This window comes from Homarus americanus, unplaced genomic scaffold (genome assembly GCF_018991925.1).
Source record: "Homarus americanus isolate GMGI-L3 unplaced genomic scaffold, GMGI_Hamer_2.0 scaffold43608, whole genome shotgun sequence".
Lineage (NCBI taxonomy): Eukaryota > Metazoa > Arthropoda > Malacostraca > Decapoda > Nephropidae > Homarus > Homarus americanus.
The window spans coordinates 98,624-114,787 of record NW_024742163.1 but is presented as its reverse complement, the minus strand read 5'-3'; the positions used below and the strand labels follow the sequence as shown (position 1 = coordinate 114,787).

The following is a 16,164-nucleotide window of genomic DNA, read 5'->3' as shown; positions in this document are numbered from 1 at the left end:
GTATGTTTAATGAGACTAGATTCTATAATGTTCCTACTGACAATTAAATTACGGTGTAATATTGAGGAGGCATTAGCCCAGTCAATGCAATGATTTGTTTCGCAGTGCATGAATTACTAAACATTACATTTACGTGCCAGGTTTTCAGTTGTAGAGGAATTTGAGAGAAATTTGGGTTAAATGGTAATTCTAGGAGATTCTTATTGTCATGAGGAGGCATAGGATCAGTTCTATAAAAAAATTTCTTAGTGATGTTAAGGCAATTGTCTATAAAAGATCTAGGGTATTTTACGTTGAATCCAATATTATAGATATGCTGTATTTATATTCCTCATCAATGAATTCCGGACTGCATATTCTTAGAGCATGTAAAAACATTGATGAGAATATTGACTGTTTGACTCTATTATGGTGGGCAGAATAATAATGAATATATGAACACACATTTGTAGCTGTCCTATAAATACTGAACTTAAAGCTGTTACCTACTCTGTGGACCACACGGTCTAGGAATGGTAATTAACAGTCACTTTCTAATACCACTGTGAATTTGATTAAGGGGCTAAGTTGGTAAGTAGTGGTAGTATGGCTTTTAAGTCATCATTACATGGCCAAAGACATATTACATCATCTAGATATCTAAACCAAACTGCTGAAGGTGTATACAGTACATTAGCCTTGTCAATAATTACTCCTTAGCCTGTACTCATCCCTGAAGATGTGAATTACACGAAAGCACTTGGGAACTTTGTGTATCTTTTTTTCCTATGTGGTTATCATCATATACGTACAAGGATCACACGCACCTACAGTGATTTACTTACATATATAGTATAACATACACGGTAATATCTCCGTTAGCCGGACTCCCTCAGACTCAGAACTCTCCGCTAACTGGAATTGAAATTTTCTCAGAAAATTGTTCCCAAAGCTGGAATCTTCTGGAAAATTCAGGCTTTGGGAACAATTTTCCGACTGGCCCGACCCCCAAACTCCACTTTTTTCGACACAATACCTATGTTGTAGTAAAAATAATATCTTAATTTTATGATGGTATGCTCACACAATTAATATTTCAGAGAAATACAGTTGCCAGGTTAATGTCCATTCAAATAATGGACTCAAATCCCCCTCCCCCCCTCTTCCCAGCTCACTAGCTCCTACCTCTCTGAGAAATGTTTGGGTGAAACTACTAGATTTTAACGTTTAGTAATAAATAATACCTCAGACTAAAGTTAGGATAATATAATTGACATTTCTGGATTCCTTGCAGGTCAGGGAATATTTTGAATGTAAACTTCATATATTTTGCACAAAAGATAAAATACTTGCTTTGTGTAAAACCCAAAATTATTACATTACTAGATCTAAAATTTGTATGTCTAATGCAAAATCCATGATAAGCTATATTCAAAATGATCATCATATTGTAAGAATTCCAGCAATGTAAATTATATTCTGGCTGGGTAATTTGTAAGGAATTTTATGAGCTAAAATAAATATCTTCAGTAAATAAACAAAGAAATATTCTGCGACACTATCTGTCAATCAAAATACAGTCGGCCCTTAACATACGCGGGTTTATAATACACGGATTTGCAAATACGCGGATTGCCCCGCCGGAGGAATATTCTGTACATTGAAGTAATTGAAGTACATTCAAATCGCTGAAGGCTTCCGGGACATGGCAGAGGACGAGATTAGGGAGCTAATTGAAGAGCACGACACTGAGCTGACCGAGGAGGATCTACAGGAGTTAGTAGACTCAGACAAGGAAGAGGAAGCGAAAGGGAAAGAGGATGAGGAAGAGCACCAAGAAATAAAGTTGGAGAAGTTGGGGGAGATGACCAGGAATATTGAGGCACCGAAAAACCTGGCCTATAGTATGGACCCCTCCATGGTGCGTGCCCTGAAATTCATGCGAGGGATGGATGACGTTTTCGCTCCATACAAAAACATCATGGAAGAAATGAAAGAAAGAGACGACAACTCCCCATCACCATGTGCTTTGATCACCGAAGGAGAGATTTAACACCATCAATCACTGGCGGCAGTGAGGAAGCAGCTGAATCCACCGTCGCCCCCACTTCACCACCCGTTATGGAATTGAGTGCCGATGAGCCCGATGACCCCCGTCCTGTCGCCGAGGATAGGTACTGTCCAGTAAAGTGAAATTTTTATCTCTTTTTTTTTAATAGCATTTCTTGCCATGTTTATTGTTTGTAAAAATGCACAGCACAGTACAGTTCAGTACTGTACATAGGAAGTGGAGGTGCAATTATTCACAAAACATTTGTGTTCGTTGTCGGCAGTAGTGACGACGAGGAGGCAGAGGGGGTGGAGGAGGCAGAGGAGGGAGCGGAGGGAGCGAGTTGGGAGGAGTGGTGACCTTGGACGCAGGAGTAGGGATGAGTGGGGATGCCAGCCAGTACATTACGGGTGTATTAATTGTTTTTATAGCTATTTTTGCATTTTAATATTAAATATTGTACATTACGTTTCAACAAAACTACCATTTATTTCTGAGAACATGGAAATGTAATATTTTTGCTGAAATGATGTACGTATTACAGTGAAAAGTGGGATAAAATTGTGACGAAAGCAATGACTTTCTCTTTCTTTCGTTCAAAAGATGTTACCGTAATCGCTTTTCGAATGGTTTTCAGTTGTGGGATTATAAGGCTAATGATAGGATAGAATATTATTGTAATACAGTACGAGTACAACAGTTTTTTAACTGAAAACCATTCGAAAAGCGATTACGGTAAAATGTTCTGAATAACGAAAGAAAGCGAAAGTCATTGTTTTCGTCTTTCCAGCAAAAATATTATATTTCCATATTTATTTCTGAGAATACCTATATTCATTCAGTCACAGTTAAGGTAAAATATACTTGTGATGTAATATTTTAATGAAAATACCAGGTATTTAGAAATACGGTATCGTAGTTTTCTTTTGTTTCAAATTTAATTAACAAAGATTGATGTTTCAAATGTAATGAACAAAAATTTATGTACAGTATCTATAAATAAACTTTAAAAAATGAATACTTTATGTTTTACATCGTCCTGTGCATACCATACCATGCATTTGGCTACTTTGGGCTTGCTATGATGACGCAAGAGATCTGCCCTGGCAACTGTACCGACACTCACAGCTGGTGGTGTGTCATTTCCATTGTTTACTGGTAGTTACTGGTAAATATTTTTCAACCTAACGAAACTATTACCCGTTTAGAGGTCGACCCCCAATTTTTTGCCAAATAATTTGGTCTTAAAAACTTGAACTACACACAGGTACATACGGTAAATAAGGACATGGGGGGAACCAGGTTTTTGGGGGGGGGGGGGCAGCACATATACGCGGATTTTTAACATCCACGGGTATCTCTGTTACGTAACCCCTGCGTATGTTAAGGGCCGACTGTACCCCACCTCCGCCCTCCCTCCCTACCAGAGAAGGGATTGGGAGAAAATAGTATATTTACATTTTTAGTAATAAATAATAACCCAGACTAAAGTTAGGATAATATAATTGAGATTTCTAGATTCCTTGCAGGTCAGGGGATATTTTGAATGTAAACTTCACATATTTTGCACAAACGATAAAATATTTGCTTTGTGTAAACCAAGTTATTACATTAGATCTAAAATTTGTATGTCTAATGCAAAATCCATGATGTTTATATTCAAATGATCATCATATTGTAAGAATTCCAGCAATGTAAATTATATTCTTAAGAGTAATTTATATGAATTTTATGAGCAAAAAAAAATAATAAATAAATTATACTACCACATGTAAGCAAGGTATCACAGAATGTAGAAATCATGGGTTTCACTTTTCAAGTGAAACTGTAAAGCGGGGTATCTGTGTGTGTGTGTGTGTGTGTGTGTGTGTGTGTGTGTATATATATATATATATATATATATATATATATATATATATATATATATATATATATATATATATATATATATATATATATATATATATATATATATATATATATATATATATATATATATATATATATATATATATATATATATATATATATATATATATATATATATATATATATATATATATATATATATATATATATATATATATATATATATATATATATATATATATATATATATATATATATATATATATAATATATATATATATATAGTATATATATTTTGAACTTTAGATTATATACTGTATCTGATAAATCCCATGTTCTCTTATGGATCCCAGGTGCACTGAGATGGATGTATAATGAAGCTCATGAGGAATGTGACTGGGAAAGCCTACAGTAAGTACAGTTCTCTTCACTTGTGTGTTTACAGGGACTCATCATATAAACATTCCACAAATCATTACATTGAGATACTTGTTTTAATATTGTTTTACTTTGATTCCACAGTATGTTTACTATTGCGAGATTCCTTCTGTCGAATGTAAATAAACACAGGGCTGCCACTGTAAACGCACCAGTGAAGGGGACTGTACATCAAGTTAAAACTCACTAAAAGGCTCTCTCTAATAACTTCCCCTTTTACACACATTTGTGCCTCAATCATATGATTATGTTACCACCACCTTTCATCATCTCTATAAATATTCAACCAAACCCTCTTTCCAAACTGAATTATACCTTACCCCCCTACAAGCACACTATAACAGCTGCCCTCTTATCTTCTGATAATATGAGTACAACACTATTCCTTTCATTGCTCTCTTACTTCTTCATCTTAAACAAGACTCCTCCAAATTTCTCTTTATTTTTATACCAACACAGACTTCTAAATTTTTATCCAAGATTATGTATAGTTTTTCATACACTCATTCACTTTCTATTTAATTTACAGTACAGTGGTCCCTCGGTTAACGAGCACAATCCGTTCTAGAAGGTTGCTCGTTAACCGAAACCATTGTTTCAATGGGTTTTTGGGTAATTGGTTCCAGCTCACCGAAAATTGCCTAAATTCAACAAAAAAGGTAGAAAAGTACACTTACTTTGAGGTGTGTATTTAGAAGGCTCCTGGATGATAATGATGGGAATTAGAATGGGGGTGGAGGAGAAGGGAGAAGAGAAGGCATTGGGGTGGAAGAGAAGTCACCCCATGGTGCCATTTCACCCATAAAATTTTAGCTCTCTTGGTGTAATTCAAGATTATTTTCTTTAACTCAACACTGCACTGCATTATATATTGTCAATATGTAAAATAAATTTCAAAATGACCAATAATTTGCTTGCAAACACAGAAAAAAGCATTAAGTTGAAGAGAGTCTCAAGCAAGATGTTACCTCCACTCTCCACTGAAAAGACACAAAGACTGATGCATGTATGGTGTGTTGACAGACTGTTTGGTGCACATAAAACTAGTGAATTTACCTTCAATTATGTTCAATAATTCTTAAAATGACTAAAAAATTAAATATTAAACTTAAAATTATTGAATAGCATAAACTTTTTGATATTTGCTAAAATGGTAAGGAATATAAGCCCTAGAACCGATTACTGTATTGGCGGACTAATACTACAGCTGGTGGACCGCCAAATGCAAGCAAAAACATGTTGAGGTCGGCTCGTAAGAAACTCGTTAATAAAGGGATTGCTCGTTAACCGAAGTTAAGAATCTTATGGAAGGTAACTCATTAACCGAAATCTCGTTAACCGAGGCACTCGTTAACTAAGGGACCACTGTACTCCAAAATCCACATCTATTCTACCTTTACCCATCCTTATTAGCTTTGTTATTCTTGTTACAATTCCTACACAAGTGCATCCCCTTATCTCGAATATCTGGGCTCACTCTTCTGTAAATATTTCATACACATCCACCTTCACTACCTTCTTTATTACTTACAATGTGAACTATAACCTTTAAGGACTTGTTTTTATTTTCTTACTCTTAACTCCTGCTGCCTCAACTGTGCTCTCAGAGAAGAAGAAGAAATCAACACTGTTTCTCCTCAAGTTAATATTGTATCTCAATCTATTTTTTTATACTGGTGACTCATCTTGAATCTCTACACTGCCACTATCTAGTTTTCATCAACCTCTCTTGATTACAATACCCACTTTGTCCTTATCCTCAAATCTACTAATGAAATGTGGCGACCTGAGTCTAATAGTTTTTCCTTTTACATCCATTATTTTATTTCCTGATACAGTAATGTAATGTTATCCACTACTGCATAACCTATTAATGTCTTCTGTTTATTCCTTCCCCAACCCCTCTCTTCTCAAATACATTAATAGTGCTAAATAATGTGCTCAATAAAAGTACTGTACAGTATATACTAGTTGCAGACCTCTATATTTATTTTTTACATGTAATCATTTACATTTACAACTGATACACTCCATTCTCATATGATATTTATCACTAGCTCATTCCTAAGTCTTGCAAGCTTCATTTATCCTTCTTTAGTACCGTACTTATAAAATCCATATAAAGAAATATTTTACTACGTATACTGTACAGTATATCATTTAATTACAGTACTGTACTGACAAACTTTAACATAACTACGTCTGTAATTAATTCTCCACCTTCCCACTTTTATATACGTATACAGTAATGGTTTGCTATAACTGTACTTGTCTTGTATCTATAATTAATTTTTTTTTCAATCCCCTTAAAAAAATTACTCCCTAATAAATGCCGATATATTTTTGTCTTCGTAATATGAATTGCTTTTTAATTATACCGGACACAAGTCAAATAAATGCAATGGGAACAGTCTAAGATCTTATGATTTCCTCCATAGATTCAATGGTTTATCAATAAAATATCAGTTTATTAGTAAATATTTTATTAATAGTCATAAGCAATTCTTTCAAGGTAGCCCATGCAAATAAAGATATTCTAAGACACGCAAAAGAACGCAAATTCTGCTTTTCTGGTCCAGGAAATAATGAGACTAAGCAAAGAAAAGATGGACTAATTAGAACAAAAATCATGCAAAATTTGGCAAAAATATAGAAAAAATAAAATGAAATAAAACTACTGCAAATGAAGCCACAACAAAAATGTAACTCTTCATTCCCTTTGGGCATGTCCTGCTTACAGTATTCTTGAGCCAAAGTAGTTCCTGTGCACCAGGGCAGACATGCTGCCATCACCTCCAGTTTGTCGTAACACCCAGCTTCAACTTTGTTAAACAAGAAAGGCAAACAGCAACAATTAGCTTTGAAGTAAAGGCTCAGAACTGAAAATTAAACTCAGAATTGCTCTTTGTTTTACTTTCAAAGGAACTGCCGCCTTGCTTGTTTTATGTTGTAAAAAAAATATAAGATTAAAGACATTCAGCTAATCAATGCATTATTTAATGTAATAATAAACTTCAAAAACATTGACAAAATGTGCTTCATGTTCAATCTAGTTAATGAAACGCTTTTAATGAACTGCTGCAAACGTTGCAAAATTATAGTTTAAAAAATAAAAGTAAAAAAATGTATAAAAATGTACTTACACATATGAGCTACTTCCTTTACATATGTAACAGCAAGTTTCTTAAGAATGTCTGCTTGCTGGTCATTTAAAAAAAGGCCCATGTAGTTGGGTGATATATACTTGTCAAGTGTTAGGCTGGAGGGAAGGGAGGGCATGATGCTGTGTACGACTTCCTTCAGAGCTGCGACCAGCCCCTCACAGTTCTCATCCCCAGACTGCAATTATTATATGAGCTTAGAAAAAAAAATTTGTTGTTCACTTCTGTAACTTCTCTCTTACCTTGGCAAAGTGTACCTGGAATCATGAGCAATAAACATTCGCTTGTATTCACTATCATACTTTTTAGCTTCCTTACATACAACATGTTATACACTCACTAGATCAGTGGTTCCCAAACTTTTTAACATGATGCCCCCTTTTGCAAAGTCCTCATGCCCCCCCCCCCTTATATTTTTGTAAGTAAAATCTACATCACACCACACAGTTATAAGCAAAATTAATTAACAAATAATTAAAAGAGAAGAAATCCAGACCAAAACACACAGTTTGAGATAAATCTTAACATACTGTGACTGAAGATGAGGGAGGATCAGGGGCTGGTAGTGTTGTGAGAGATAAGAGTAGTGTGAGAGTCAGTATGGTATCCATGACATGTACAAGACGCGTCAGGAGAGAGAGATAAAATGATAGAAAACGGATTGGGGTGACTGCTACACTTTGGTTTTGCACGGATGTGTGGAAGATTCAAATGGAGAGAGAGTTACTCCTGAAAGAGTTTCTTCAGTATATTCTTTTTGAGCCAAAAATAGCAAATTTTGGCAGATGGCTTCACGCCTCCCCTGTACCCACCCCGCAGTTTGGGAACCACTGCACTAGATGAACAAGAAGAACTTTCACCTATAAATGCCAGACTAATTTCAGCTTCATCTTAATATTTCTTATCTACTGAAAGAGTTCAACTTGGCATTACCTTTAAAGAATTTTAAGAGGCAAGCAAAATGACTCATTTAATGAAAGAAAATAGCAAAATAACACAAACTACAAACCTCAAGTCTATAATAAAAGCTGTTAAGGCTTTATTGCAATCATGTTTATAATTTGAAATAAAATTAATCATATACGGAACAGGTATCCTCCCATTTACGATGGGGTTAGGTTCCTGAACAACCCATCACAGGTTGAAATATCGTATATCGGGATCATTATAACATGGGGTTCAATGGGATAAATTCCCAGGCAGTCCAACACCAATGTGTATTACCGAAAAAAAAATTCCTACACTAATAATAGACCTACAGACAACACAATTAAATAACACTCACTACATCATTAAGAACAAGCCTGGTCACCATTACATGTCCCCTTTGTGGCTAAGGGGGCTCTTGAAGGTTGAGTGGTACATGTCACTCTGACTTCCACACAGCTTCACAACGTCAAGCTTCACCTCCAGAGACACGGTTTACCTGAGTGCTTTGGCCTTCCCAGACATTTTCAAAGTCACAGTCAGAAAAATAAACAATGATAACGTAAAAACAATGATAGCGGCCGACACTACTCACACCAAAAGAGGAAAAGTACTTTACAGTCACAAAAAACAAAGCAAAAATCACTTCAGTCACCAAAACAGAGTACAGTAATATCTCCGGTAGCTGGAACCCCTCAAACCCGGAACTCTCCGATAGCCGGAATTGAAATTTTCTCGGAAAATCGTTCCGAAAGCTGGAATTTTTTGGAAAATCCCGGCTTTGGAAATGATTTTCCGAAGGGCACATTTTCCGGAAAATTTTACCGATACCCGGAAAATTCCGTGAATGAGGGATTTTTTTTTCCGGCTTTGAGAAAGTTGTCTCGTTCCCCGGAAATCTCTCATTCCGGGAAGTATTCTACACCAATTGTTCGGCTAACAGGGATATCACTGTACAATGCAAATGTTAGTAATGTCCTCTTAATGTAAGGTTAAAAACAAAAACAAAACAGATAAACACCAATGATAAGTAACAACACTGATACCGACTGATAATAATCATTGAGCTACACGATCATGGCCATGTGCAATCAACATGGTACAAGCTTGGGACTCTAGTGCACTGGGTGGCTGTGTGATGGCGCTCAGATAGACCACAGCTAACAAGTGCACCGAGAGATATGTTCCATATTCTGCGGTGGCTGGACAATAACCATCGTTCATGCAAATTTTTTATATCAAAATACATAACAATCGTTCAAGCAAAATATGGTAGACGGGGAGATCGTAAATCGGGGATACCTGACGTGTATTGTTTAAAATAAAGTATATTTCACTGGCCACTTATCCTCACATAAACTAAGACTTAAATACAAACTCACTTTAAAAAAGGAGCAGAGGGTGATGTGTGGTACCAAATTATGTGCTCCATTCCACCCACACTTCTGAAGAGACTCCTCCCAGAAGTTTTGAATCTGTTCTTGGAGGGGACCTGTAGGACACATGTATACCACATACTCTCGAGGGCAGTCAAGGTCCAAGGTTGTGTCATTTACATGGGCAAGTAACCAATCAGATGCAAGCTGAACACCCCGATGACCAGTAGCTGAGAGCGCCTTTTCCCTGTGAAGTAAACATCCATGAAACACAAGGTCTCATAACATATAGTACAGTACAAAGAGATTATAATGATTGCATGAGAGGTAAGTAAAACAAAAATTACCTTGTAACATAACAGTAGTTTTTACACAGTAGTGGTACACACAACAATAAAGAATCTTTACAGCTGGGTACAATGGATTTCAGAATGAGCACTAATGCTCCTGTTGTATCATTAGAGTTGGTATGCTTGACTGCAAAATGCATTTCTTAATAATGTCATAATAATATTTGTAGGTCATCTTCATGTTACCTTTGAAAATAAATAAACAAGTTGCTTTGTTTTACACATAATTTAAAAGGATACAACTCAAAGAGATAAACTGCCATTTAGGAATATAACATACGAGTATGAAAAAGGAAAAGTGGCTACAACAATAGTTGATATATGTTACAATTGTACTGTATTTCATTAACTGTAATGCAGACTTATAAGTGGTTGTTCTATTCATAAATGATATTCACTACAAATTTATAAAGTGATGTTTGTTTATATTTCAGAATTATTTCCACACATGGAACACAATCTTTGATACTGGCATGATCTTGGTATTCACTATGGAGAATTCCAAAGCACTATGTGCAACCATTATCACTCTCCACGGTGAGGGCCTAAGACTTCAGGAAATTGCACGGTGGACTGGCATGTCACCCCCACCATATCACTATGGATAATGCATTATCAAGATACTGGCACCAACAGGACCCATCAACGGAGAGGGAGGCCTCGCTGCACAACTCCACTCCACGTCAAGAGCTTCTAATTATGGAACATTAATAATCTATTACAATAACTCCATTCCTAATACTGTACTGCATTGTAATCTCCATTGTCTGCAATAATACTATACTGTATTTTTTCAATAACCCTGGATCAGGCCATAGTAGATGCCAGTGAAGCTGCTTTACTTATTAACCACTGCCAGCAACCATGACGAGCAAGGGTTAAAGTGCTCGCCACAAAACCTGAGCTGACTGATATAAATATAGAACACCAGATGGAATATGAGTTGCAGTTTGTGGATGATTGAGTAGCTTCTGGGATCAGGTAATATTATGTGACGGATCAACCCAGACATGTGAAAGTTTGGCAAACCAAACACAAGGTAACTCTCTTTCTCTGTTCCATAAGTCAATAAGATCCAAATAAATCCATCAATAGGTCATTTTCATTTTGTTTTAAGATATGCACTGGGGCATGAGGTGGGAAGCAGGTGGAATAGCCAGTGTTACCGCTGGATGGATACTATACATTCTAATGCTGTTGGGGAGCTGGCTGATGTAGGGCTGGACTGGCTCACTGTAGAAAGATATTGAAATATTGGAGGAGGTCCTGCTACCTTTGGTAATAGCAGTACTATTCCCTGAATCAGCACCATTCTACTTAGTGCAAGACAACAATTCAATTCACACCCACCCAGCTGCAAAGCCAGGCTTCAGGAACACCCTCAAATTACTACATCCTCCAAAATGCCCCAACCTTAACCCAATAGCCGATGCTCTACTAGCCTGGGAACAACTCTGAAGCACAGCTGGACGAGACCTGACAGATGAGTTAGCGGTCTCCATGACTCAATGTAGCAGGGGGATCCCACACAAAATACTACTTATATAAAATCTATCTCTGAATATTCTCTACCTTACCATGAAATAAATTCCCATTTATCCAAGCAACAAATGATTCAGGATTTATATGATTTGCTAATATTAGTTATAATATTACTGTGTATGCAATCATTGCCTGGAATATGACTTAACCCAATAACTGCAGTAGAGCGATTCATCAATCAACCCCCCAGTGGGCAAAAAAACATACAACGATTTTCCCTGATCATTTTAACGCTTGTGGATTAAAAGAGAGCATGTAGAAGAATGTGGAAACCTAATATGAGTCCATAATTTACCTTAGTTTGGCTGCCAGTCTCTCATAGGGTGGAAAAAGTAAATACAGTACTGTACAGTTAAAGCTTTCAACATCACTCTCAATGGAACTTGAATGTTTCAGTTATAAGTAGGTACCTGTATATATATCTTACGGTAACACATGCGCATTCATTCATAATTTTGAATATCTATACACCAACAAAATATTTTGTTCGGTTTCTGAAACGGAGGATAGAGAAAATGTATGTCTCAGTGGGGGGACTCAAGAAACTGGCAAGTGTAAACATCCCACACTTGACCCAGCGAAATATAAAAATGCTTGTGTGCAGCATTCAAAATGCTCTGAATTCCAGAATGTAAGTCACACTCCTCCGCTTATCATTCGATAATGTATGTTGCAGTTATAGGGTTAAATGCAATAACTGGCAACTTTATATGCACAATATTCTCTAATACTGTGTGAAATGTTCCATTAATTTTCTTTGTCAGGTCACTCAAACCACCAAAAGACTTATACTGTACTACAGTTGAATCTCGATTTACGCGGTTCTCGTTTACGCGTTTGGTCATTTACGCGGTACCTTGCCAGAACCGGGATGCCCCATTTACACGGTGAATTTACTCATTTTGTTTTTGACTGAAGATATTTGTTTTAGCTCATAAAATTCATACAAATTACTCGGCCAGAATATAATTTACATTGCTGGAATTCTTATAAGATTGTGATTATTTTAAATATAAACATCATGGAATTTGCATTATACATACAAATTTTAGATCTAATGTAAGAATTTTGATTACAAAGAGCCAAAATTTTATCTTTTGTGCAAAATATATGACGTTTATATTCAAAATATTCCTGGTCTTGCAAGGAATCCAGTAATGTCAATTACATTATCCTAACTTTAGTCTGAGGTATTATTTATTACTAAAAATGTAAATATACATTTCTCAGAGAGGGAGGAGCCAGCGAGCGTGGGAAGAGGGGGGTGGGGGGGGGAATTTGAGTCCATTATTTGAATGGACATTAACCTGGCGACTGTATTTCACTTAAATATTAATTGTGTACATACCATCATAAAATTAAGATGTTATTTTTACTACAACGTAGGTATTGTGTTGGTATTGTGTCGGAAAAAGTGGAGTTTGGGAGTCGGCCCAGTCTCTATTTCAATTAATCCCATATGTTGTTATTCCATATACGCGTTTCTCGTTTTACGCGCTACTCCGCGGGTTCAATTGACCGTGTAAATCAGGGTGTTACTGTATTAATTAATTCTTTAAGTCAGGGGTTCCCAAGCATTTTCCAGTGCGACCCCGTCTAGTACTGTCGCCTATCAAATGCAACCCCAAGTCATTAAACAGTATACAATATGCTGTATATATGAAGATCCTTAGAGTAAATACGGACATATTGATGTACTGAACGCATTTAACTGTTAAAACAAATTGAGAAGGTCTAAAAATAAACACTTGCAGAAACAGGTTACAACTCTGTCTTGTTTATTATGTGACATTACAGTCAACCCTCGCTTTACGCGGTCCCACTTTACGCGTTTCCACGTTTACGCGGTACCCTGCCGAACACGGAATGCTCACTTTCCATGGTGCGTGTACCCCTTTACGCAGAGAGCGGCTGGCGGTCCTCTCATGCCGCGCCATGTTTGGATCCAAACTTCCCGCCATCTCTCCCGCCATCCGCCATGTTGTGTAAGCGGCGCGTGTAGGTTGCGCAGTATATGTCTTTGTTGCGTTATCAGTGACGTCATATCACGTAGCGGACTGTGATTGGGCAAAGCATCCTTACCTCCCTCCCTGCTAGCTGTGATTGGTTTAATGTAGTACTATTACGTGCCCCGCCGTGGGAGCGTTCAAGCCCCTTGACCTACCGCGTCAGTTACACCCCTCCCGGCTACACCGTGTATATCGGTATCCGTTGTTCCATAAGAATGGCTTCCACCGGACCACCACCACCACAAAGAAACCTTGCATTACCTGGACCCAGCCGCCCTAGGCCAAAGAAGACACGACGTTCCTTAAGCTACGAAATAAAATATAAGATCATACAAGAGTTGGAGAAAGGAACAAGACAGGTTGATCTCGCGCGCCAGCATGGTGTTAACGAATCAACTATCAGGACAATTAAGAAGGATGCAACCAAGATAAAGGAGCCCATGAACATCACAAAGTCTACAGGTGCTTCTATGATCAAGTATTTCCACAACCAGGTGCTTCTCAAGACGGAAAAATGACTTGTGAGCTACTTGGTGAGTCAGGTGCGACGGAACATGGCGGTGGACACGCGCTCAGTTAAGGAGTACGCACGTGAACTGTATGCTGCAGTGTCACGAAAGATGGGAATTACAGAGCCCAAACCCTTTAATGCTTCCTCTGGGTGGTTACAGAGGTTTAAGAAGAGGAACAAAATCACCAATATCAACATTGGTGGTGAAGAAGCTAGTGCTGACCGTGTTGCGGCTAGGGAATTTCCTCCGTTTTTACGTGAGATTATGGAGGAAGGACAGTACACCGACGACCAGGTGTTTAACATGGACGAATCTGGTCTTTTTTGGAAAAAGCTACCTTCCAAGACCTTCGTTGTGAAGAATGCCAGCAAGTGTCGGGGCCGGAAGTTGCAGAAGGAGCGCATCACCGTCCTGTTTACCACCAATGCCTCCGGTACCTGTAAGCTCAAGTTATCGGTGATCCACACAGCACGCAAGCCGCACGCCTACAAGAGCATGGACATGACCAAGCTAAATGTCCACTGGCTGACCGCACGTAAGGCGTGGATGTTCTCTACTCTGTCCCTCTCCTGGTTTGATGACTGTTTCGTTCCCGATGTGAAGAAATTCTGTGAGCAACAGAATGTGCCATTCAAGATTTTGTTGCTGCTTGACAACGCACCAGGACACTTGCCCCTACTGTTAGATCGTCACCCCAACGTAAAAGTGGTCTTCCTTCCTCCCAACACTACGTCTATAATACAGCCCATGGACCAAGAATTGATCTGTAATGTAAAAGCTGCATTCTCTGCTAAAAAATTCAACCTCCTGAATGACTACACCAACACCAAGGAAGAATTGCTTAACCTGAGTGACACCAACACCGATAGCAAGAGCGAAGATGACGAGGATCAACAGTTGGCAGAGCAAGAAGTACTTTTGAAACAATTCTGGAGAACATTCAACGTCAAGAAAGCTGTGGACTTCTTGGTGGAGGCATGGGATCAGCTGTGTGTAGCAACTGTTCGTCACGCATGGAGAAATGTGTTGCAAGGCATTCCGGGTGTTAGGCAGAGTAAATCTGTGACTGGTGAGGTTCAGACTGTTGCAGTAGCAGTGGACCTTGCCAGAGAAGCTGCGCAGAGTGTTACAGCTGCAGGCTTCTCCGAGACCACCAACGACGACATCCTGGAGGTGATAAGGGATCCTGATGTGACTACCGACAAGATGGTAGATGATGATGACGTCAGTGAAGAGGCAGGTGGTGCGTCATCCCAAGAAGAACGCCGCTTATCCCATAGTAATGTAAGGGGTGCCATCGAGTGTATTGAGAAAGTCAAGCTCCTCCTTTCCGACGACCCTGACGCAAACAGGTATGAAATCTTTACTACCCAGCTGTTGCAGACTATGGAGCCCTACTTCAAGGTTTATCACGACAACATAAACACCAGCCGTCAGCAAAGCAAAACAGAGTTCTTCGCCCGCAACCCACCACAGCCAGCCCAAGCCAGTGATAGTGATAGTGGCAGAGACAGTGATGATGACTTTGAGGGATTTGTCAGGGAGGCACTAGTAAGTGTGGATGACACCGATGAAGACTCACCTGAGGGCCAGTAGCCTGCCCTCTGCCGCGGAACCAGCCTCCATTCCCCTACGCCGACCCATCTCTTCTACTAACGTAAGTGTTAACCCCAACCTTGTTTATTTGTAACCTAACCTTCAGTTTATTATTCTCTTATTGATTGTTCCCTTCTATATCATGTGTGGGTGAATACCATCACAAAGTTAAGATGTTTTTTTAGTAAAACGTACGTATTGTATCGGGAAAAAGTGGAGTTTGGGGGTCGGCCCGGTCTCTATTTCAATTAATCCCATATGTTATGTTGTTCACTTTACGCGGGCCGCCGTGGGTTCAATTAACCGCGTAAAGTGAGGGTTCACTGTATATGATCATTTAAAGTTCTATACCTGG

The 16,164-nt window shown here is 38.2% G+C and overlaps 1 protein-coding gene across 5 annotated transcripts in view; it reads right to left on the bottom strand.

Annotated features, from left to right (window-relative positions):
* Positions 1-16,164, bottom strand: part of LOC121876510 (protein UBASH3A homolog) — a 40,832-nt gene that overhangs the window by 11,381 nt on the left and 13,287 nt on the right. For 3 of the 5 annotated variants that reach the window (XM_042381651.1, XM_042381650.1, XM_042381652.1), the window contains exons 3-5: positions 9,807-10,047; positions 7,480-7,675; positions 6,773-7,158 (exon numbers count right to left, since the gene is read on the bottom strand). In XM_042381651.1, coding sequence (XP_042237585.1) covers positions 6,788-7,158; positions 7,480-7,675; positions 9,807-10,047 — 808 coding nt within the window. In that variant the 3' untranslated portion in view covers positions 6,773-6,787. Of the gene's footprint in view, positions 1-6,772; positions 7,159-7,479; positions 7,676-9,806; positions 10,048-16,164 lie in introns of those variants that run through there. The other 2 variants (XM_042381653.1, XM_042381654.1) reach the window with 2 other exon arrangements.